Here is a 25,199-nt window from a genome sequence, read left to right on the forward strand (position 1 = left end):
GCTAACAGCAGCTTGTGTTAGCTGAGGTTGTTATGGCATTATTTTCAATAAAAGGAGGGAGCAAACTGAACCAACGATCGAGTCGGCAACTTTGGGTATTTATGGCAAAAAAAAACTCGAGCTGCGTCGCAGGAAAAAGGAAAAACAACTGCTTGGAGCATGTTACACTGATGTTTACTGACAGCTCTCATAGTGTGAAATCTGCAACACACTTAATTTAATCCAAAACAAAAATATACAGTAATTTATGGATAGGAACACAATAGTTGCAAAACACTTGTTAAGGTCTACAGGTATTACTTTTGAGCAATCGAAACTCTTCAAGCGAATAATGTAGAGGATAACGCGAAGATAATGCGAGGATAACACGACTGAACGTGCGCCATTTCTTTAGTCCTTCAGGTCACCGGTTCAAGTCCCGCCCAAGAAACTTATTTTTATTCCTTTTTAGATTTTCACTATGTTTACAGTTTCTTGCAATCAGGAGTTGAAAAGAAACTAATTTGTTTGGTGTGTTTATTGATGAACACGACAGTTAGGCAGTTGAACAATTTTCATGTGGCTTGTGACCTATTTGCAGTCAAGAAACAAAGAGCATGTCAACAATCGACCCACATCTGGATTGGGTGCTAGTTAATCTGGAAGCCAGTTGAACTGTAACATTCTGTCATCCAGTGTGGTATTTCTTGGACAGTTTTGGTCGATTTGGCGTTCACACATAGGTCACATACAGGTCGCATTTATTTGGAAAAATCAAGATCCTCACAGAAAAAAAAAAAATCGGATTTCACAAAAAATTCGAAACTGAAAATTAAAGCGTGAAACCTCGTTGTATGCATTGGCCTTGTGAATGTGTCTACTCAAACACACATTTCTGGATTTTCATGTGTTTCCATCAAAACGCAGGAAATTAAAAAGCCTGGCTTCTAAAAATCACTTTAACTATAGTTAAAAACTGATAAAAGAAATATCCTACCCCACACACAAAGAGACACACTATAAAGGGCTATAATCTGTTGGAAAACGTGTTAAAAGTAATGTAATTTATATCCTTGTTTTAGTCACAAAATCAAGTTTTGAAGTAAAATTGAAATACAGTGGGCCCCTGGTTTACGAACTCCGTTTTACGTATTTTTCATCTTACGACGTGGACCGCGGCGTTTTTTTGTCCCCCTCTTACGCACAAACCTTTCGTCTTACGAACCATCCAAAATACCGGTCAGTGTGTCTGCACTATTTTTTTCACTTTGCTGCATCAACAAAAACAACTTTTCTCGCATGTCACGGAAATGCCAATATGCTATTGGTCAATTAAGGTCACAGTCACGGTCTCAGTCACGGAGATGCCGATATGCTATTGGTCGATTAAGGTCACAGTCACGGTCTCAGTCACGGAGATGCCGATATGCTATTGGCCGGCGTCACGTCAATCACAGAAATGCCGATATGCTAATGGCCGAACGCCCTCATCTAGCTTGATGACACGCGCTGGTTGGTGTGTTGTAAAGACTTTGCAAACTTTATCTGTTAGACATGGCTTCTAAAAATGCAAGTGGCGGTAAAGGAAGAAGTAAGAGGATGATAATAGAAACGAAGCAGGAGATAATAAAAAAATACGAAGGAGGTGCACGCATAGTTAACCTTGCTAGTGAGTATGGCCGTAACCGCTCGACAATCGGTACAATTCTCAAGAACAAGGAAGCTATTCAAGTCTTCTAAGGGCATGACTTTCCTTGCCAGGGGACGGACCTCGGTCAACAAAATGGAGAGGCTTCTTCTATTATGGGTTAAAGAGGACATCGCCGGCGATATGTTCTCGTTTAAGAAAAAAAAAAAATCCACAGGTTCGTCTCTGCTCCCCTCCGCCTCCACCCACCACCAGCTCAAGTCTCTTTGCCCCAAAGGTAAAAGTCATTTTTCCTTTGTATATTTATGGTATTTAATTTCACTGTACAGTAGATTATGTTACTAATTTTTATTATGTGTATAAAGTCGTGATGTTTTTACCTAAGGTTTTTGCACGCGTTGCATGCATTCACTAATTAACATAGGTTTGGATTGCCCGGCGAATTCGAGTTACGAGCATAGCCACTGAACGGATTAAGTTCGTAACACGGGGGCCCACTGTAAATGCTACAAAGTTCAGCTCATATTTTTAAGGCCCCCTTGCTAACAGAATGGTACATACCGCTGGTTCACACATGGTGTAGAAAACTCGGCAAGCAGACGGAAGTTAGCAAAATAAGGCAACATGCCTTGGCCCTGCAAGGAGAGCAAAAAGAGGAAAACAACATAGACATAAAAGGGTACACAATACAACACACAAGATCAATTGGAACTGTTCGACTAAAAGAAATAACATTTCAAGGTGTATCACAACGAAGATAAGTCGTAATTCACATCCATAAAGGTCTTCAAGATGCAATCCAAAAACAAAAAGAAAATTTAATGGCCAAGTAACGAAAATGGAAGAAAATGAAGGCTACCTGATACCTGGTACCTACAACTAGGCTTTATATTTGTACACTGTACATAATGTACTACTATGAAGCGTTGATGATCAACTTTGACCCTAATTCTTTTTATTCAAATAAAATGCTAATACAGCTTAGTCTTGTACTCACAAGTTTGACCTGACATGTTACTTATTTCTGCTGCCCTCAAGGGGACAACAATTGAACTGACAATCATATAATGTGACATTTGAGGCAAAAGCAACAAAAATAGCGATTGAATTTTTACACATCCATATGTAGAATAAATAACAAAATCCAAAACCTATAGATAGAAAAACCTGATATGTTGTTTTTTTTTTTCATATATATATACACAATAGAGCCATCCATCCATCCATCCATCTTCTACCGCTGTCTTCCTGGGTCGGGTCGCGGGAGCAGCCCAGACTTCCCTCTCCTCGGCCACTTCATCCAGCTCCTCCAGAAGAATCCCCAGGCGCTCCCAGGCCAGCCGAGAGACATAGTCCCTCCAGCGTGTCCTGGGTCGTCCCCGGAACCTCCTTCCAGTGGGACATGCCCGAACACCTTACTGGGGAGGCGTCCGTGGTGCATCCTAACCAGATGACTGAACCACCTCAACTGGCTCCTTTCAACACGGAGGAGCAGCGGCTAGACGCTGAGCCCTTCCCGGATGACCGAGCTTCTCACCCTATCTCTAAGGGAAAGTCCAGACACCCAGAGGAAACTCATTTCGGCCGCTTGTATCTGGGATCTTGTTCTTTCAGTCACGACCCACAGCTCGTGGCCATAGGTGATGGCAGGAACATAGATCGACTGGTAAACAGAGAGCTTCGCCTTTCAGCTCAGCTTTCTTCATCACGACAGACCAGTGCAGAGTCCGCATCATGGCAGACGCCACGCCGATCCGCCTGTCGATCTCACGTTATAGAAACCTAACACAGAACATTCATCCTCAAATTTAAGATGAAGTGCAAGTAATGATCACGTTTCAGCAATCACTCCAAAATGTCACAACGCTTGATCTTGGGAAATTATGTGATATTTATATGGAATAGTTTTGAGTACACAAATGTAAGTTATGAGGTTTGTTATGTAAATAATAGTCAAAGACATTTTGTTTGTTTGCGACTGTCATTCATGTCAATTTTTAAGAGAAAAAATAGGTACAGGTGCCCCATGTTTTCTACTGCGTCGTCAAATAAGACAAAAATAACAGCAGCTCATTGAAAAACAGTGTACTGTAAATAGATTGTGGGCCAAAAAAGGCTTGCAAATGTTGCACAGTTGTGAAAATTGTTCATTTAAACTGTGAATTTCACTTAGCTTTTGGTCATTTTAGGATTGAATACACTCTCTAGCCACAACATTTGCTACACTTGCCCTATTCATCACAAGACCTACATTTTCTGACTTTACCAAGTCAGGTTTGAAGTCCACTAAACGTGGGAATAAAATAGCACGATGAAACGATGAAAGCAGAGGAAAGCATAGGAATTATATTTTTGGACAAAAAAAAAAAAAAAAAACACACACACATACATTAGTATGGTACAGTCAGAATTGTTTTAATTCTGACACTCCGGTCTGGTTTTAAATGCCATACAAAAAGGAAACTTACCTGCGTGGCTGAAAATAAGAGTCTCATTGCAAAATACTAATACTTTCCACCTTAGCATGAGCACGCTAGTACCTCTAGGAACTGGTAAGTCCATACTGTGACTGGGCATCATATCTGCTCAGTGCAACCAAACAGCAATAACAGCAGACAAGACAGGAATAAAATTAAGGTACTGTATGTCCCCATCTAGATTAAAAGCTCCCTTTGTGACACACTCACGCACACACACAAGCAAACACGCACACACACCTTTTTGGTAGTTTTTGCATGAACTGTGCAAAGCCAACTTGGTAGTCTCTGCATGTGGGGTTGGAAGAGGGGGGATTGATGTTTAAGAGGCAGACAAAGTTTAGAAAAATAACAACAAATGTCTCTAAATACTGGAAGCAAATATGAAGCCACAAGTAAACACTGAGAAACTGAGCATGCATCTAATCCATATGAAGTGAAACTTTATGCTTTTCCTATAGGTTCAAAACAGACAAATAGTGGTGAAAAGTTACTTAACTCGTTGAGACCTCTGTGATGCACAGAAAAATTATGTTAATGCTAACTTGTACTTTTGACACATAGTGAATGATTTGATGTTTGGTGTCTGAAAATGAGATAAATCCGTATTTTGGTTTTGACGAGAACACTCACACATAGACACACACTGGAACGGTAACTGATAAAACTTCGAGGTGGAGGGGGGGGGGCAATTTTTCCAAAATAGAGAACACGAAAATGACATCTAGGGTGGGAACAATTTTGGTTCTCATTAGTTAAATGATTTAAAGCATTCTTAAAGGTGTAAGGAAGACAGTCATGAGTGTCCAGTGACAGTATGGGTGACTCGTAAAACTATTAAGTGTGCATCTCCTGCTTGCTCAAAATAGAGCTTACAAACGGACTATTGTGCAAATTTAACTATTGTTAAATTTACAGTTACAGTTGCTACAGTTGCTAAAGCTCGAGTCAGTACTGTTCTTTTAGTGTATTAATAAAGCATATCCACCCCAAAAATGGTGATGATACATTCATTTTATCACATATTTCTGCTGCCCCCACGTGGCTAAATATGGGACTCAAAGTTACCACAAATGACATCATTAGTAAACAGAGACGCATGCAAAAGCTGTGCTAGCATTTCGTTGACAATGGCAGTTCCAAATGAAAGCAAACAAATGGATGGAATTATGATGTGCGTCACACTACTAATCATATATCCTGCCACTGACTACTGTCAAAGGCCATGAAAACCATATGTTTTAGGAATTATTGATCAAAGGCTTCACCCAATAAGATGAGACTTGGAGCATGGATACAAACCTTTTCAAAATAATACTTTTTTTAACTATATATATATATATATATATATATATATATATATATATATATATATATATATATATATATATATATATATATATATATATATAATGAACTATTTAGGTTTTATATATTATCCGCAATTGAAAGATATTTTATTTTGAAAAAAAGTTTATTTTGAAAGTTGGCCGAATTCTCTTGGATGAGATCCAAAATTTCAGTCACAAAGAAGTCAAATGAGTAAGTGATGTTTTTGGGAAGAGGCCCAGTCAAGAGACAGGTTACAGGCCTACAACTTTGAAGAAAAAGAAAGCGATACCAGGAGTCCCACTTGAAAAAATAATTTCTTGCGCTAAGCACTTTGAGCGCTACTTCCGAACTAAAAACCCACCCACAAAACTGATTCTCGACCTATTTGTTACCAATCTAAGTGAATCTATCATGGCTCTGCAAGAAGATGAGCTCGCAAATGACGACAACCTTGAAAGTATGTTTGAGACTCACTACATCTCATCAGTATGGAGAAACAAGCTGAAGGCTCCCATTAGTTTGCCTCTACTGGTGAGTACAAATTTTATGTGCAGTTTAAATACCCCCCCTGCGAGATAAGTGTAATGACTCTCATGCACAAGAACAGATGGCAAACGGTGTTGAAGATATGCAGGCAGTTGTCAAGTTAAACACAGTTTACAGTTCATTCACATGCACAGTAACAGGAAACCTGAAGGGTCTTTCTGTCAGCATGCAAGGCAGGTGTTGCATTAAAACTCAGAGTATACTGAGAAAGATGTGAGGGTAGGGTCAGTAAAAAGAAACTGAAGGACAGGAAAAAAGAACAGGGTGGGTGGGGGGGTTACAGGCAGTACTACTGTTGAGCATTCCATGCAAAAAATACCATGTCATCAAATCAGTTAATTTTTTACCATTATGTGTCAGTGTACTGACCAATTTGAGAGTTGACAAAGAGTAAACAGCAGCTGTCCTGAAAGACTTAGTGCACTCGTTTAGGTCCGAGTGACAACTCTCAGCAATCAATGAATCAATGCTTAAAATGATTGTATTAGTGTGCCTAGGAGACTCCAAATTGAGGTCTTGACGGGTAACGTGAGCAATATTGTAAGGTTTGATGAATAGCTGGTGTTCCAATTTTTGTGTCTTGTCCTGTATTTGCAAAACAGTTAAAAATACAAACCACTCTAGTTAATTTTAAAGGACGGAGCCATTTTGGGAAAGCATGTGAACATCAAGTCAGTATTGTTGTTGCCGTCGATAAAATGGAGTATTCTGACGAAGGTCAAGAAGAAATAGGCCAACATGGATATTTATTTGAGCCAGGAAGGGCCTCTGATTCGGAATCCAGCATGAAAATGGCAAGACAGATTTGTTGGACAAGGAAAATGCCATGTTGTAATGGAGTGAGGGAAAGGCGAAGATGGAGGCTGCTGTTTTGATCAGATGCCAAAGACTGATATTGAGTGCTTTTGTTGCCATTAACACCGACTTACAGTGGATAAAATCAAAGAAAATCGACTAAAATGTTTAATTTTAAAGTCTGGTTTACCTGCACATGTCATTCACAAACAGCACTGGTTTGATCAACAAGTATGTGATCAAAGCTGGATATTCTCCACTTTAACACGGTTCCAGCCAGACTTGTGTGAAGTTGAATGGATTGCTGACTGCCAGCGGCCTCCCCTTGTTTCCTACTCAAGCTGGTATTCTGGTGCTTTAGGTGCTACATAAGATATCTTAGCATGGCAAGTGGCAATAGTGCTTGTTTTGTCTGTGATTATTGGGGCCCCAATATGCTTTGCATTGTGCGTTTATACCGTTCTTGGACTGAAATTCAGTGGAAGTTGGTGCTGCCTGCTACAGCTAAACGCATCCAGATTGGCCAATTAATGACACTACATCACGGCTCGGACCCCAGGAGCAAATATGGCTGCCGCCATGGCGTCTCTGACAGAAACTTCCTGTAAGCTCTTGTACAGTAAGCTTGCTTTAATAAAGCCAGTGTAATCAAAATTCAATTGGATGCCATTTTTCCTGATGAACCTTATACTGTATATTATTCCTTCCGAGCTAATGAATGAATGGATGGATGGACTTTGTACTGTACTATAAAGTAGGGCATTTGTTCAACTAGTGGTGAATATTGCTATTACAACTTTATACTACGTGGACGCAATGCATTTTTGCAATTTGGCACCTCAGATTTTTTTTTACCTCCATTTAATTTATTTCCAGAGTATACATAAAATATATTGAAAGTTTAAATGCACTTGAATACCGTTTTTATATTTGTTTCAAACTCGCCAAACAACGCATGCTAAAGGCCTGAGTGAAGACCGCATTTTTCCTGTCCCTGTGATTGGTAGAGCCTAAAATGCATACCAAAGATAGATTTACAGGAGAGGATAATGTAAAAACATTCAAATAATTTATTTTCAAGGAGCAATTAAAAGAAAAAAAAAAAGACTTTATAACACTAGTTAAACAAACAACACTATCCAGTTCCATTTTTAGGGGCAATTTAAGAGAAGCATGTTGGATTGTTACAGTTATTTAACACAAAAAAACTAAAATGAAGAAAGAAGATCTACTGCGCCTGCATCATCATTTCTGATGAGTACAATGTACTGTATTTAAAGTTTTTGAAATTGATAACGTTGAACTGCTATACAGTGATCCCTCACTTTTCGCGGTTAATCGGGACTGCACCCCCCCCCACTACCAATACGACATAATTTTTTGGAAAAAAAATTATGATTTTTAAATTTTTTTTTATAAATGTATAAAGTCTTCATACTATACATATTTCAGACAAACGTTACTACAGTACATACATTTAATTCAATCTTATATCATTAAACCTTATACAGTAACTGCTGTCATCCCTCTCCTTCCATTTTGTTGTAGTCTCACCTGTGGCCATATTAGCTTATTGACAGCGCCAGAAAGTCAAATTAAAGGGATCACTGTAAAAAAAAAAAGATTAAATATCACAGTTTACACTTGAAATTCCAATTTATTACAAATGAAATCTAGGTAAGAGATTTCCAACGGCATGGTGAAGCTGCTTTCCTCATCCTGCCAGCGTGTGTGTTCTCTGATAACTGGTGCTGCCATGCTTGGGGCACACAAAGTGGTAATGTAAGCACCGCACGGAAGTCGAATTAAAGTGACGGCTGTAGTAAACATGATAAGAATCGTAGTTTACACATGAAATTCCAATTTATTACAAAAAAAATCTGGGTGCATGATTGCCAACGGAACTGCGAAGCCACTTCCTCCTCCTAATGCTTCGTGCAAACCGAACGCGAAAATTCACATTGCTACCCTCAGGACTTTCTGTCGCTGTTGTACTTTTTGTCCACTTTTTCATCGCGCGAGGGGGTGGGAGTGGAGTGAACTTGTTGTGCACTTTACAGTGGATCTACAGTGGATCCGGAAAGAACAGCATTGCTGAGAACTTTCACTTTTCTGGGACGTAGCAGAGCCAATGTTTTCTCCTACAGTAGCGTTATTCTTTTTTACAGTGCGTGTCCATCGCTTTGTGGCAAAAGTCGTCTGACAAAAAAAAAAAAAAGTTTCAACGTCGCAATCAAGTGGCCGATACCTTGCTAAATACTGAGCTGTCAATGCTGCACTATCGTTATCTTGGCACAGTAACTACAGTTCAACAGCTGTTAAAAAAGGAAGCAAACGCTGCCAGGTGCGTGCTCTTGCTTGGCTACGTTTTTGTATTGAAAGCTCAGCTGTCCATGTTGGATAGCTCCGGATGACCGCAAACCGGCCGCCATGATTCATTCCTGCTCGCTGTGTGAGACGTTGAACGTTCCCGAAGTTGATTGGCTGTTGCGACGCGACAAAAGTTAAATTTTTTCAACTTCACGCGAGAGGCGAAATTACGCGCCGCGCAGCTTCGCGTGGCATCGCACGGCGACTTTTGTTGCTCCATATGAGTCCTTCGCCTAGCCCGACGCGCCATCGCGCCCTGTCGCGCCATCGCGCGAACTCTGTTGCCTAAAATACAAAACTGTCTGCTTTTGCGCCTCCATCGCACTCCATCTGAAAGCGGCATTAGACTGGCTGTCAGGGCTGCGCATTAGTCTCGTAAGTGTTAATGTGAAAAAAAAACATATACAGCACTGTATAAGGCGCACCGAATTATAAGGCGTACACAGAATAGAAACTACAGTAGTGGCTGGGGTTGCAATATGCAACCACTACTGTAGATTTTGCTAGGTTATGCATCCACTAAATGGAGATCCACTAAAGATGTATTAAAAACAATCAGCTGTACAATATACGCGTTCTCACAACCACCCAAAAAAATAAACAGTTGTTTTATTTTAGTACTTTCTTAAGAATTGTGAGAAATACCTCTTGATTACATTAAAATACTGTTTAGATGTTTAGAAAGAATATAATTATGATTAAATATTAAACTCAAATAATTTAATCAAATTGCAACAAAAAAAACTTAAAATATATTGTTTTGTTGATTTAAAAACAGTGCTATTTTGCGCAAGGTATAGCGTTGTTGATTTTGCAAACACGTTAGTTTATGCAGTCAGCATCCATTGTCAGGTTTATTTTGGAGGTGCACTCATGTAGGCCATGCTCATTCAGATGACTCTCTCATTTAGGACTCCTTCAAAAGCAATTACTATAAGTGTGTTTTGGACATCGTTGTTGCCACATGCTGTTGACACGTCTAGCTTCGAACACCTTTTATATGCACCATACTCTTGCCAACGATCTACATAGTACATGAAAAGATTACAACCATGCTTCTTCGGCACTGCAATAGCTAATGTTAGCATTGATGCACATCACTTCGCAAGAATTATTTGTGGCGCATTGTTTGTTTAGTAATGGCTAATGCTTATTTAGGTTTTATTTTTTGTTTGATTGTTCATGTTCATGAAGTTCAACCCACTAAATTAAAAAAAAGTTACTAATCTTCATGGCTTGTGAGACTTCTCCAACCAGCGCACACAGACTTGTATCCAACACGTTATGATAATAGTACAGTTATATACAGGTATATCATTTGATATGATCGATATATTTGGCGCACTGTCAGGCACACTGTCAGCTTTTTAAAATATTGAAGGCTTTTAGGTGCACTCTATAGTGCGGAAAATACAGTATATAAAAAAATCAGGAGTGAATGTACAAAGTTTATGGGACAATTTCTATGAACAACTTTTTAATTGCACCTTTTAGGTCATTGGTGGAATTGTTGTTCACTTGCAACTTTAATACAGAATGGGAGCTATTTATCAGTAAATACTTCATCCTCATGGTCACTCTATGATTGAAAACTGATAACTTGTGTAATTTGGTTTGTCTTTTGTTCAAAACCAAATGGGATATGCTCCAGCAGTCCACAAAACATAATTATCCATAGGTTTCTCCTTGAGTGACCGATGTATCCCTAATCCCAAATCTGTACATACTTTGTCCCAATCCATAACAATGTAACAAGAACATCTATCTGTCAGTTTACTAAGAAAATGATTAGACAGCCAGGACTACTGCTGTTGACCCTTGATCATTTATTTCCCATCTTGCCTGCAAGTTCTGCTATTTGACAATAGGGCACTCACCAGTACATAGTAGTAAGCATACAATGCTGCCAGATGGTGAACTACAAAAAACTTCTCTCCTATTGCCTTCCAATAGTAAAATATCAGCAGCAGATCTGAAAAACAGAAGGACACAATGGGGAGGGACTTCAAAAGGGAAAATGTAAAAATGAAACAGCAGATAAAAAGTGACGCATTACCGGTGAGTATTCACTTACCAGATATGAGGTAGCCAGTTGTGATAGCAACATTGGTCTTTACTAAAGTAGGATCTCCCCTATGGGAAAAGCACATAATGCACATTATAGATTAATGTTGGATTTGAACATTTTAAGATCCTTTTTATTATTGAGTGTCCTTATTATTATTGAGTGCTTGCAGAAAGTCAAATGGGAATTAACAGAACATCTGTATCATGAAATCTAAATGTTTTTAACAAATCTACATAGTGAGGGCAGGAACTGTTGTCTCTATCTAGTCAACGCGTACTGACTGATCTACTTATCTACGGTACAATCATCTTAGCTCGAACACATGTTGTTTTTGTGTGATTATCAAATTGTTCTTCCCAGTCCAGCTGCCACACAAGCTGATACTTGTACTGCACAGTCCTTGGCTTATAATGACACTCAAATGAAGTCTTGAAAAGGAAGAGTACAACCACATATTTTGATTGGAGCTTTTTTTCGGGCCACTGCATATTTGTATTTCATTGTTTATTATTTACTGGTTTGCTGCTTGTGACAACTGTTTTGATGCTTGTCAATTACTTTTGTTGATTAATCAATGAATCGGGTCCTTAAAAAATGTTTTAATTTTTATGCCTTTATTCAAAAAGTTACTGTTTTGGTCAATTACATGTCAGAAAAAAAATAGTGTTTTCCAAAGGAAAGGCAAATGCTTTATTTTGATTCAACACAACACTAGTCACTCTGAGATAAGAAATTGGATAGCATTGACTGTTGAGAAGCTGAACCTTAGAGCATTTGGAGAACTAACAAATTAAATAAATAAATAAATAAACGATATTGAAACGATTCATCATTTATCCAAAATAATCGATATAATTGATGATCGGTTAGTTGTCGATTTATCATCGCAATATCTTTACACAAAACATAAAATACATATTTTATTGAACATATGAAAATAAAAAATAAACATTTTCATACATCTTTAAGAGAAAGTGCTGTATATGAATATACAGTATAGTGCTTTCTTTAAAATGAGTTGTCATTGATTTAAAAGACCTTTTATGCATCAAAAGTACTTGTGACGTCAGTCATTTGGCACTAGTGAGAACCCTATTATCGAACAGCTCTTGAAATAATACAATTATATTTATTATATTATATATTATTTCATCCATCCATCCATTTTTAGTCAGTATGAAAAATGCAACTTTTGTGGATTAAACTAAATGTATGTGAACTAAAGATTTTAAAACAAGAAAAGATACAGAAAGGAAATAATATTTCGCTTACCAGACTGGGTCTTTGTTGACAGCCTCATCAAAAAACAAGATGTAAAGACAGAAAATTCCCACTATGAGTGCGTGGAGGGTCGACACTGTTCTGAAAATACGAATAGAACCCAAACATAAATCAGATTGACATGTAAATATGTCACTGTAACTTGACATTATTTCTGATGCTAAGTGCTCTGTGGGTTTCAAGTGTTTTAGCCATATATATCAATATATATTGTTTCAAGGAAGTCACACAGATCCAGGGCAATTTGAGTGAGAGATTAAAGCCAGAAACAGGGTCAGGCTGCGGTGCCCCACTCCCCAAACACTGTGACATCCGCGTTGAGTGCTAAGTCAGAACCTGCCCACTCTGTAACCTAGACACATTCAACACTAATCATTACTTTTTTTTTGCCTCTCATAAATTATGTGACCATTTCATTTCATAAGTGCCATCATGAGTAATAAAGTGATAGGTAGTACTAGTGACAATGACAGTCAGTGAGTCATGCAAACTGGTGAGAGTGAAATTCTCTTGTATCCATTCCAACCAATCTTTTCAATGATGTTTTCAAAGCGCTCCAAGACCTAAAGACGTTCCCGTAATAAGTTGGCACATAATGTCAGCGGGGAGGAGATGAATGCCGTCTGGCTCGATAAATTTCGTAAAGTAATCATGAGATAATTGAGTTGGCTGTTAAATGAAAATTTAGTTTTTCAGGCATTATCTTTCCATCTGATGACCATGGCAGCACTGACGAATTGGAGGATTTAAAGTACAAAATACATTTATCAACTTGAAAACAAATCTAGCGCAGAAAGTTAGAGCAGGAGGACAACAACTTGGAATGTTATCAGATAATGTGTGAACTGCAATAGTTATTTGTCACGTTTTGGTTGGATTTGTTGTTTTCCTCGGGTCGTGTGGTTTTGGTTTATCTCCTTAGTTCATGTTTAGGTTTCCCACACGTCTGCCTTTCCTCTCTGTGTCTCATTAGTTAACCCGCTTCCCCCGCCTCTTGTCTTCCTCCAGGTGTTTCGCGTTGTCTTGATTATTTTTTGCGTCTATTTAAAGTTCCTGTCCCGTCGAGCCAGTTGTCGGGTCCTTGTGTTTGAACGTGCCGTGCTGCACCATTCCTCTTAGAAATTCCTCCTCGAGCCTCGTACTCCCGTCTCCCAGTCGCTGTTCCCCGGAAGTTTATTTTTGCTTCTTGTTCTTTTGCTACTTTGTCCATTTTTTGCCATTGTTGTTCCTGCCTTATTCTTCCCTATTAAACAATTTACTTTTGAGTCGTCCGCCCTGCGCTCCTACACTTTATTGGTTCACCTCTCCCAGGTCCTGCACATCGTAATGCCCCAACGTGACATTATTAGCTTTTCTCTATGGCTTTTATACATTTCTCAGACTAGATTTCAATTTCTTAAAAACTATTTGTTCAATGTTCGCTTGTTCACAGAAAAGACAGTTTGTCATTTTTGTTGAACAAGTTGCAAATGCTTTTCAAAGAAGTTGAAAAGCAAATTATGTACAATACTCTTCTGTTTCCCCTCCATGAGCCTGTGTGTTCCAGTGATCCTTGGAACTAAGTTGTCGGGGGCTTTATGCCCCTGGTAGGCTCATAGACGCCTTTATGATGAGTACATTAAATGGATCACCGGGGCCCCCCTCTGGAGCCAGGCCTACATGTGGGGCTTGATGAGTGCCTGGTGGCTTGGCCTGTACCTTGGAGCCCGGCCAGGCTCAGCCCGAAAGGATGACATGGGTCCCCGCTTCCCATGGGCTCACCACCTGTGAGAGGGGCCATAGGGGTCGGGTGCGAAGTGAGCTGGGCGGTGGCCAAAGGCGAGGAGGACCTTGGTGCACCAATCCCCGGCTACAAAAGCTAGCTTTTGGGACATGGATTCTCACCTCTCTGGCAGGGAAGTAGCCTGAGCTGGTGTGCGAGGCCGAGAAGTTATGACTAGATATAGTCTGACTCGCCTCCACACACAGTTTGGGCTCTGGTATCAGACCTCTAGAGCAGTGGTCCCCAACACCCGGTACCGGTCCGTGGATCAACTGCTACCGGGCCGCGTGGGCTGCACCCGAAATACTGTTTTGGAGATGATTTAGTTTAATGGAGTTCGCGTGACTGGGCGCGAAGGCACGTCGGGCGACGCGATGGAAGCGAATGGAGCGACGCAAATGGCCGCACACGGTCACTAAAAGCGAAATGTCGCCTTTTGCGTGAAGTAATTTTATTATGTACTTTTTCCGCGTTTCGAGTCGCCACAGCCAATCAACTTCGGGAACATTCAATGGCCCACGCAGGGGGCAGGAATGAAACATGGCGGCCGCTTTGTGGTCACCCGGAGCGATCCAACACGGCCAGCTGAGCTTTCAATACAAAACAGAGCCAAGCAAGAGCCCTCACCTGGCTTGTCGAAAGGCGGAAGCGAGAACTTGGGACAACTGGTATGTGCGTTTGCTTCACTTAACAGCTGTTGAACCGTAGTTACTGTGCTAAGCTAACGATAGCGCAGCATTGTCAGCACAATATTTAGCACGGTCTCGGCCACTCGATTGCGACATTGAAAGTTTTATTTTTTTGCAGGCGAGTATTGCCGCAAAGAATAAAGGTGAGAATATTGGCTCTGTCACATCCCAGAAAAGGGAAAGTTCTCAGCAATGCTCTTCCTTCCGGATCCACTGTAAAGTGCACAACAAGCTCTATCCACTCCCCTCCCCTCTCCTCGCGCGATAAAAAAAAAAAAAAAAAGTGGACAAAAAGTACAACATACGTTTATGCTCAGTGCCTGTACATTGGGGTTTACCCCAGTGGACGAGAGGCTATCCTCCCTTCGCCTTCAGGTGGGGGGACTGGTCCTGACTATTGTTTGTGCCCATGCACCAAACAGCAGTTCTGAGTACCCACCCTTTTTGGACTCTGTGGAGGGTCTGCTGGAGAGCACTCCCTCTGGGGGACTCCCTTGTTCTGTTGGAGGACTTCAATGCTCACGAAAGGAATGACAGTGAGACTAGGAAGGGCGTGATTGGGAGGAACGCCCCCTCCCCCAGATCTGAACCTGAGTGGTGTTTTGTCATTGGACTTCTGTGCTCGTCATGGCTTGTCCATAACAACGCCATGTTTAACCATAGGGGTGTCCATATGTGCACTTGGCACGAGGACACCCGAGGCCACAATTCGATGATCGACTTTGTGGTTGTATCATTGGATTTGCGGCTGCGTGTTTTGGCCACTCGGGTGATTAGGGGGCGAAGCTGTTAACTCATGACGACCTGGTGGTGTGCTGGCTGTCCTGGCTGACATGCCTCTGCAACGTCGCATGGACATCAGGGACAGTGCCCCTGGATTGGCAGACTGAGGTGGTGGTCCCCCTTTTTAAGAAAGGGATCCAGAAGACTTGTTCCAACTATAGAGGGATCAGACTTCTCAGCCTCCCTTGTGTGGTCTATTCAGGGATGCTGGAAAGTCCTTCAGGAAATTGTAACTCAGATTCAGGAGGAGCAGTGGAGTTTTCCTCCCGGCCATGGAACAGTGGACCAGCGCTACACCCTCGGCAGAATCCTCAAGGATGCACGGGAGTTGGCCCAACCAGTCTACATGTGCTTTCTGGACTTGGAGAAGGCGTTCGACCGTGTCCCTCTGGATTCTCTATGGGGGGTGCTTCGGGAGTATGGGGTACCAGACACCCTGATACGGGCTGTTTGGTCCTTTACGACCAATGTCAAAGTTTGGTCCGCATTTCCGGTAGTAAGTCGAATTCATTTCCGGTGAGGGTTGGACTCCACCAAGGCTGCCCTTTGTCACTGATTATGTTCATTACTTTCATGGACAAAATTTCTAGGCGGAGCCGAAGCGTTGATGGGGTCTGGTTTGGGAGCCTCAGCATTGCATCTCTGCTTTTTACGGATGACGTGGTGCTGTTGGCTTCTTCAGGTTGTGACCTCCAACTCTCACTGGAGCGGTTCGCAGCAGAGTGTGAAGCGGCTGGGATGAAGATCAGCACCTCCAAATCTGAGACCATGGTCCTCAGTCGGAAAAGGGTGGAATGTCCTCTCCAGGTCGGGGATGAAGGGCTGCCCCAAGTGGAGGAGGTCAAGTATATCGAGGTCTTGTTCACGAGTGAGGGTAGGATGGAATGGGAGCTCGATAGGCGGATCGGTGCAGCGTCAGCTGTAATGCGGACTCTGCACCTGTCTGCACTCACCTATGTGGCTGAAAAGAGCAAGATCCTGGATACAAGCGGCCGTATTGAGTTTCCTCTGCATGGTGTCCAGGCTCTCCCTTAGAGAAAAGGTGAGAAGCTCGATTATCCGAGAAGTCCTCAGCATTGAGCCGCTGCTCCTCTGTGTTGAGAGGAGCCAGTTGAGGTGGTTTGGGCATCAGGTTAGGATGCCCCCGGGCCGTCTCTTTGGTGAGGTGTTTTGGGCATGTCCCACGGGGAGGAGGCCCAGGGGACGACCCAAGACACGCTGGCGGGACTATGTCTCTCGGCTGGCCTGGGAGCACCTGGGGATCCTTCCAGAGGAGCTAGACGAAGCGGCCGAGGAGAGTGAAGTCTGGGCTTTCTTGCTCATGCTGCTGCCCTCGCGACCCTACCCCTGAACACAGCTGTGGAAGATGGATGGATGGATGGACTCTTCTGTTTCATATACAATCAATTGCTTACATCAAGTTGACCAAAATGAATAACGATGACTTTCTGTTGAATTGTCTCACACCCCACAACATTTTGGGATTAGAGTCCAGTTTTAAGTCTTGACATGCAAAATGGTTGAACAAGTTTCCATAATGTGTGTAACATGTTTGAGCCTTTTTTTCCAGGCAAATCTTGATTTTTTTTCCCTACCAAGGACACACAAATCGATGTGGCACACTAAGCAATGATCAACCAATTTTCTGAAATCACTCACAGCAAGTGACAATAACTGTTGTGAATGCTCAGTGGAAGAGTGGTTAGCACGTCCGCCTCACAGTTCTGGGACCCAAGTTCAAATCCAGCTGACTTCGGCCTTCCTGTGTGGAGTTTGCATGTTTTCCCTGAGCTTGCATGGATCCTTCCAGGTACTCCGGCTTCCTCCCACACTCCAAAAACATTCATGGCTGGTGTATTGGAAACACTAAATTGATCTTAGGTGTGATTGGGTGAATAAATGGTTGTTCATCCCAGAGTGCTCTGTGATTGGCCTGGTAACCAGTCCGAGGTATCCCCTGCCTACTGCCTGTAGACAGCTGGGATAGGCACCAGCATGCCAACGACCCTTGTGAGGATAAGTGGCGAAAGAAAATGGATGGATGAATGTTTGTGGAGTTTGTTTAATGTGTCTGCATTTTTTTTTTTGTTTGCGGTTAGTATTTTTCTTTTTTTTTTTTCCATTTACTTTATTCCTGTGTTTGTAGTGTTTGGTGGATGTGGTGCATTTTGAATAATTTTGAAAAATAAAAATGTTTTGGCAGGGAAACTCAGATGTTTAGCAATTTATACAAATTTTAATTATTTGAGAAATGTATTGAAAAAAACAGAACTATAATACCTTTCCGACAAGAGGATGTAAGCACATCTTCAGCATACACACTCAAATCAGAATCGTTGAGTCCACTCAACTATTAACTAGCAGGTGAAACTTGACTTAAGTGTCATGATCCACTAACCTCGAGTTCCATTCCACCTTCTGCTTATCGCTGATTCCGAGGAAGCCTGGGCTGATGCGTGTTGACACCCAGGGGCTAACTTTGTGGAAGAGCCACTGGAACGTGAAGAAGCTGGTCACTGAGATGGCGAGTGTTAGCTGGCTGAATGGGTCCATGGCCACTTGACTCCACTGTAGATGGCAGAAGAAAAATGTTTCCTGGTCATTTTTAATAGGTAGTTACATACAGTACATTTGTAAGCGATGCTTATTTTACCTCTGCAAACTGTTGGGTCCCTGGGACTTGCAATACTAAAAAAACTATGGGTCCTTAAAGAAAGGTTTGGAGGCCCAAAAATTGCGCATTAAAAAGGAAAAAGTAAGTCTAAGGCTCAAGCTGCATCTGCAAGATGTGAGCAAAAACCGAACAAAAACAAAAACAGATATTAACAAAAGTCACAATAAAATGTATTAAAAAAGAATGAACATGTAGCATCCGTCATGATCTTTTTCATAATCGGAACCACTGATATAACAGTCCATTTTGGTACAAAAGTCCACGTTTTACTTTGAGTAAAAATAAATATCATAGCTAGCTAGGAATTCATTCACCGCTCTAATTTCTTGCTTTACCTTTGACATCACTGGGCTCACAGCGTCAGCAGTATTTATTTAAACAAAACTGTGTTGTTTTTTTTGGATTGACATTCTTTTTTTCCCCACGAAATCAAAACAAACATGTTTGCCAAAAATGTTTGTAAGTCATCAGATTCTGTTGAATAAAATAGATGGACGATGATCAATATTTGGGTCCTAGGGACTTTGATTTGAAAGTATGCATCCCCAACAAAAATTATCCACCTGGGACGCAGGCAAACGAGAGCACTGATAAGCGACAGAATAAGTGACAGAATCACCAGTCACCATAGTGGGTGATTCTGGGGGATAATGTGTGCACTAAACAGCAAGCAAACACAGACTGTCATGTTGTCACACATGGTCTGTTGGGTTGTGAAATATCAAATTGGACCCACTGTTCAGCTGCATTTAGTTTTAAATATTAAAAAATAATTTCCAGAAAACATGATGTGTCTTGAAGTAAAGGCTTATGTGGTTTGTTAGATGTTAACATTAATATGAATACACTCCCACTGTGTGCCCTGACATGATTTACAGAACTGCGATACAAAAAATGTCTTGTTTGCCAAGTTTTTTTGTCTCTAGCTATTTAGTCTCCATGTGGGGAAAAATACTGGCCCTTCAAACCCAGTCATAGCAAGTTTGGGGCCTTATTAAATGTGGGGAGAAAAAAAAAGACTAAATCAATGGCTATTTGAGTGCAGGTCAGCATTCATTCAAAGGAACTTGAATCTGAATCACAGATTGCAGTCAAATATACTATTTCATTTCTCTGGCAAGTTTAAGTCAGGGATTGAGACTGCAAACAATATGCTTGCAGATGTGGAGCAATGTGTGTGCTTTTTGAATTGCATCAAGCTGCACCAGAGCGAGCGTTCAATGTAATTCAAGGCCAGACACTGCACCGATCTGCCTGTTGATCTCCTGCTCCATCCTACACCCACTTGTGAACAAGATACAAGAAGCCGTCCGGAAGTTGTTTTCCAGAGCCTCATCTAATTCCTTCCACACTTGGGTTTTTGCCTTAGGGACTGCCGAAGCCAAACTCTGCTTGGCCAGCCAGTACCTGTCAGCTGCTTCTGGAGTCCCATAGGCCAAAAAGGCCTGATAGAACTCCTTCCTCAGCTTGACGGCATCCCTTACCGCTGGCGTCCACCAGCAGCTTGATGGCATCCCTTACCGCTGGCGTCCACCGGCAGCTTGATTGCATCCCTTACCGCTGGCGTCCACCAGCGGGTTCGGGGATTGCCGCCACGACAGGCAACGACCACTTTAACGCCATAACTCCAATCAGCCGCCTTGACAATGGAGGCGCAGAACATGGGCCCCTGCCTCCCCTGGGACATGAAATTCTGCCAGAGGTGAGAGTTGAAACTCCTTCTGACAGGGGAATCTGCCAGACTTTCCCAGCAGACCCTCACGATACATTTGGGATGCCAGGTCCGGCCGGCATCCTCCCCCACCATCAGAGCAAACACACCAACAGCTGGTGATCAGTTGACAGTTCCGCCGCTCTCTTCACCTGAGTGTCGAAAACATGCGGCCGTAAAATCGATGATACAACCACAAAGTCGATCATCGAATTGTGGCCTAGGGTGTCCTGGTGCCAAGTGCACATATGGACACCCCTACGTTTGAACATGGTGTTCCTTATGGACAATCCGTGACAAGCACAGAAGTCCAATAACAAAGCACCACTCAGGTTCATCCTAATCACACCCTTCCAGGTCTCACTGTCATTTGCCACGTGAACATTGAAGTACCCCAGAACGAGAGAGTCCCCGGAGGAAGCGCGCTCCAGCACACCATCCAAGAATTCCAAAAAAGGGTGGGTACTCTGAATTGCTGTTTGGTGCATAGGCACAAACAACAGTCGGGACCCGAGCCCCCTCACCCGAAGGCGGAGGGAGGCTACCCTCTCGTCCACTTGGGTAAACCCCAATGTACAGGTGCTGAGCTGAGGGGGGCAATAAGAATGCCCACATATGCTCTGCGCCTCTCACCGCAGACAACTCCAGAGTGGAAGAGAGTCCAAAACATACGGCCGCAAATCCGATGAAACAACCACAAAGTCAATCATTGAACTGCGGCCGAGGTTGTCCTGGTCCCAAGTGCACATATGGGCACCCCGATGTTTGAACATAGTGTTCATTAAGGACAATCAGCAACGAGCACAGAAGTCCATTAACGAAGCACCACTTGGGTTCAATCAGAGGGACCGTTCCTCCCAATCAAGCCCCTCCAGGTCTCACTGTCATTGCCCACGTGAGCGTTGAATTCCCCCAGTAGGACGAGGAAGTCCCTGGAGGGAGCGCTCTCCAGCTCACCCTCTGAGGACTCCAAAAAGGGTGGGTACTCTAAACTGTTCTTTGGTGCATAAGCGCAAACCAGTCAGGACCCATCCCCCCACCAGAAGGCGGAGGGCGGGTACCCTTTCATCCACTGGGGTAAACCCCTACATACAGGCGCTGAGCCGGGGGGCAATCAGTATGCCCATACCACCTCTCACCGCGGGTAACTCCAGAGTGGAAGAGAGTCCAACCCTTCTTGAGAGGACAAGTATCAGAGACCAAGATGTGTGTGGAGGCGAGTTTGACGATATCTAGTCGGAACTTCTAAGCCTCACAAACAAGCTTAGGCTCCTTCCCTGCCAGAGAGGTGACATTACATGTCCTAAGAGCGAGCATCTGCATCAGTGGATTGGAGCGCCATGTTCCTCGCCGTTGGCCACTGCCCAGCTTACAGTGCATCCGACCCCTATGGCCCAATAATATTTATGTTTAAATCATTTCGAGCATGTAAGTTTGCTTTAAGTACTTTCAGTGTTATGTGGTTCAGCCCTCTAGCTAGCATGCAATAAGACAGGACAGCAGGCTCGTTAACAAGCGATTCAAGAGAAAGTGTTCACTGTTTGTTTACAGCAGCACAAAGTGGCATGCATGTGTTTTTACGTGAATACCTACAATGTCAGCCATAGCTAATGTCAATTTTCTGTTTGTTGGTTCTACAGTATGAATTGTTAGTAGAAAGTGTGGATGAAATGTGTGAAGATGAAAAGTGCAAGGCTACATTAACTATCAGTGCATAGAACTCGTTTCTCTCGTTTATGGAAAGCCGGCGTGTTAATAAATCATGAAAATGCATAGAGAAACTATAAGAAATGCATAGAGAAACTATGACAAATGTGTACATATCAGAATTACCAGCTTCAGCAGTGGAGGGAAGACATTGTGGGATGTGATGTATTATATTTCATTCTTGTTCAAGCGAGTATTGGTGTTTCATGTTTCATTAATATAGACAAACTATGTTCTCCTTTCTTTTCTTAAATTTTCCTTTGCAACAAGAGACAATATTTTCTGGTGGCATTTCGTAACCTGAATTTTTTGTAACAAGAGACACCCATAAGTAAAGGTATCAATTTACACTAATCTCTTCAGTAACGTTTAGGACTGAGACATAATTTGTAGCATTGCTAGAGTCATCTTGAGACTGAAATCATGCTGTGGTCAAGCCCCTTTTAAAAAGGCATAATTTGGACCCCTCGGTTTTAGCAAATTTTAGACCTGTCTCACATTTACCTTTTCCCTCTTAGGTGTTAGAGAAGGTTGTCTTTGTTCAGTTAAGATCCTTTCTAGAAGACAACTCTATTTTTTAAACATTTCAGTCAGGGTTTAAATCCCGTCACAGTACTGAGCCCGCCCTGCTAAAAGTGCATAATGATATTGCTCTGTCTGTTGATGCCAAGTGTCCTGTTGTCTTCGTACTACTAGATCTCTCTGCTGCCTTTGCCACGGTGGACCACACAGTCCTCCTATCTCGCCTCAACCATTAAGTTGGCTTTTGCGGCTCAGTACTTGAGTGGTTAGATCATATCTGTCTGATAGAACCTTCTCTGGTAGGATTGGTGACTTCTGCTCCTCCAGTGCTGCTCACTTATGCGGGGTCCCACAAGGTTCTATTCTCGGCCCTATGCTGTTTTCTTTATACATGTTACCGCTTGAGTCAATTATAGCAAGTCAGAACCTTTCTTCTTACTTCATCATCCTCGCTGGGGATTTCAACCATGCTGATCTCAAAATTGTTCTCCTGATGTTTCATCAACAAATCCACTTTGCAACAAAAGGACATAACATTTTGGACTGTGTTTACACTCAGCACAAAGGAGCCTACAAAGCCACCCCCCTCCCCCACATTGGTGCCTCTGACCACCTCACTATTATGCTAATGCCTTCATACAGACCAAGAATGAAAGTCATCAAACCTGCAATGAAAGAAGTAAGGGTGTGGCCACAGGAGGCGACCTCAGCCCTACATGCCTGCTTTGAGTCAACAGACTGGGACATTTTTGAAGAAGCAGCCACCTACAACGGCATCACAGATATTGAGTAGTACACAGACACAGTGACCTCCTACATCACCAAATGCATGGACGACGTAACCCACATCAGGAGGATCACCACACGGGCCAACCAGAAGCCATGGCTAACAGGAGACGTCCACAGGCTGTTGAGGGCCAGAGACAAGGCCTTTAAAGCTGGGGAGAAATCAGCCCTGAGAAAAGCGAGAGCCAACCTGTCCCGTGGCATCAGGAAAGCCAAACAAGAATACACAAACAAGATAACTTCTCACTTCAAGGACAGCAAGAATGCACACAGCCTATGGCAGGGCATTCAGGCTATCACAGACTACAAACCTGCACCACAAAGCTGCGAGAGCAACATCACTCTGCTCAACAACCTAAACAGTTTCTTTGCACGCTTTGAGGAACAGAACACCACCCGACCACAGAAAACAACACCACCTTCGCACGACCAGCCTCTTTGCATGTCTGCTACCAGCATGAGGAGGACACTCTCCACCGTCAACACCCGGAAAGCAGCGGGTCCAGACAACATCCCTGGCAGGGTGCTGAAAGACTGTGCAGAGGAGCTGAAAGATGTTTTTACAGACATCTTCAACACCTCCCTGAGGCAAGCCATTGTGCCATCAGGCTTCAAAGCTGCCACCATCATACCTGTGCCAAAGAAATTCTCCCCATCCTGCTTCAACGACTATCGTCCGGTGGCACTGACACCCATCATCATGAAGTGCTTTGAACGACTAGTCCTGTCACACATAAAATCCATCCTGCCCCCCAGCCTGGACCCGTATCAGTTCGCCTACAGGGCAAAGCGATCCACAGACGACGCAATCTGCTCTGCCCTTCACCCGGTACTCACCCACGTGGACAAGAAAGACTCATATGTGAAAATGCTGTTCATAGACTTCAGCTCAACATTCAACACCATAATACCACAACAACTCACCTGCAAACTGGACAAACTGGGCCTCAGCACCTCACTCTGCAACTGGCTGCTGGATTTCCTCAGCCAGAGGCCTCAGGTGGTGCGTGTTGGCAACAACATTTCAGGCAGGATCACCCTGAGCACAGGAGCCCCACAAGGCTGTGTGCTCAACCCCCTCCTCTTCACCCTACTGACACACGACTGCACAGCAACCCACAGCTCCAACCACCTAGTGAAGTTTGCTGACGACACAACACTGGTGGGCCTCATCTCCAACGGCGACGAGACCCACTACAGGAAAGAAGTGGAGCTTCTGACCAGATGGTGCAAAGACAACAACCTCCTGCTAAACATCGACAAGACCAAAGAGATGGTCGTCAACTTCCAGAGAGGCCACACCCACCACCACCCACTGACCATCGATGGTGCTGCAGTGGAGAGGGTGAGCAGCACCAAGTTCCTGGGGGTGCACATCAGCGATGACCTCTCCCGGACCACCAACACTGCATCTCTGGCCAAGAAAGCACAGTGGCGTCTCTACTTCCTGCGCAAACTGAAGCGGGCAAGTGCCTCGCCACCCATCATGACCACATTCTACAGAGGAACCATCGAATGCATCCTCACTAGCTGCATCACCGTGTGGGGCGGGAGCTGCACTCAGTACAACAGGAAGACTCTACAACGCATCGTGAGGACAGCTGAGAGGATTATTGGTGCTCCACTCCCCTCCCTGCAAGACCTGTACACCACCCACCTCAGCAACAAAGCCATCACGATACAAGCCACCCTGCACACAGTCTGTTCAGCCTCCTGCCCTCCGGAAAAAGGTACAGGAGCCTCCGTTCCCGCACCACCCGACTCAGGAACAGCTTCATCCACCAGGCCGTGACACTGCTGAACTCTCCCCCCTTACCACCCGCGAAGCTGCTGGACTCTCTCTCTCTCCCCCTCCTCTCTCCCACAATCAGCCCCAGCCAGAAGAAACACCTAGCTGGCAGACGAAGTTTAGGTCATTTGACCCCCCCCCCATTAAAAAAAAAAAAAAAAAAAAAAACCCTCAAACTTTGCTCTTGCACTTGCAAAATTTGCACAAACTTGCTGCTGCCATATTTATTTATAATTATACTTCTATTGCACTAGTGATTACACTTAGAACTATAACAACT

The 25,199-nt window shown here is 43.0% G+C and overlaps 2 protein-coding genes across 2 annotated transcripts in view; both read right to left on the minus strand.

The window, feature by feature from the left end:
* Window positions 1-3,382, minus strand: part of LOC148407599 (alanine aminotransferase 2-like) — a 31,216-nt gene extending 27,834 nt beyond the window's left edge. The window contains exon 1 of the mRNA XM_088402099.1: window positions 2,189-3,382. The gene's annotated coding sequence lies outside the window, so the exon portion shown is untranslated. The remainder of the gene's footprint in view (window positions 1-2,188) is intronic.
* Window positions 1-25,199, minus strand: part of tlcd4a (TLC domain containing 4a) — a 33,226-nt gene that overhangs the window by 4,370 nt on the left and 3,657 nt on the right. The window contains exons 2-6 of the mRNA XM_088402102.1: window positions 18,129-18,298; window positions 12,488-12,577; window positions 11,222-11,280; window positions 11,025-11,119; window positions 2,189-2,262 (exon numbers count right to left, since the gene is read on the minus strand). Coding sequence (XP_088258228.1) covers window positions 2,189-2,262; window positions 11,025-11,119; window positions 11,222-11,280; window positions 12,488-12,577; window positions 18,129-18,283 — 473 coding nt within the window. The 5' untranslated portion in view covers window positions 18,284-18,298. The remainder of the gene's footprint in view (window positions 1-2,188; window positions 2,263-11,024; window positions 11,120-11,221; window positions 11,281-12,487; window positions 12,578-18,128; window positions 18,299-25,199) is intronic.

Source organism: Hippichthys cyanospilos, chromosome 19, assembly GCF_059441005.1.
Source record: "Hippichthys cyanospilos isolate Australia breed blue-spotted pipefish chromosome 19, RoL_Hcya_1.0, whole genome shotgun sequence".
In the NCBI taxonomy this organism is placed as follows: domain Eukaryota; kingdom Metazoa; phylum Chordata; class Actinopteri; order Syngnathiformes; family Syngnathidae; genus Hippichthys; species Hippichthys cyanospilos.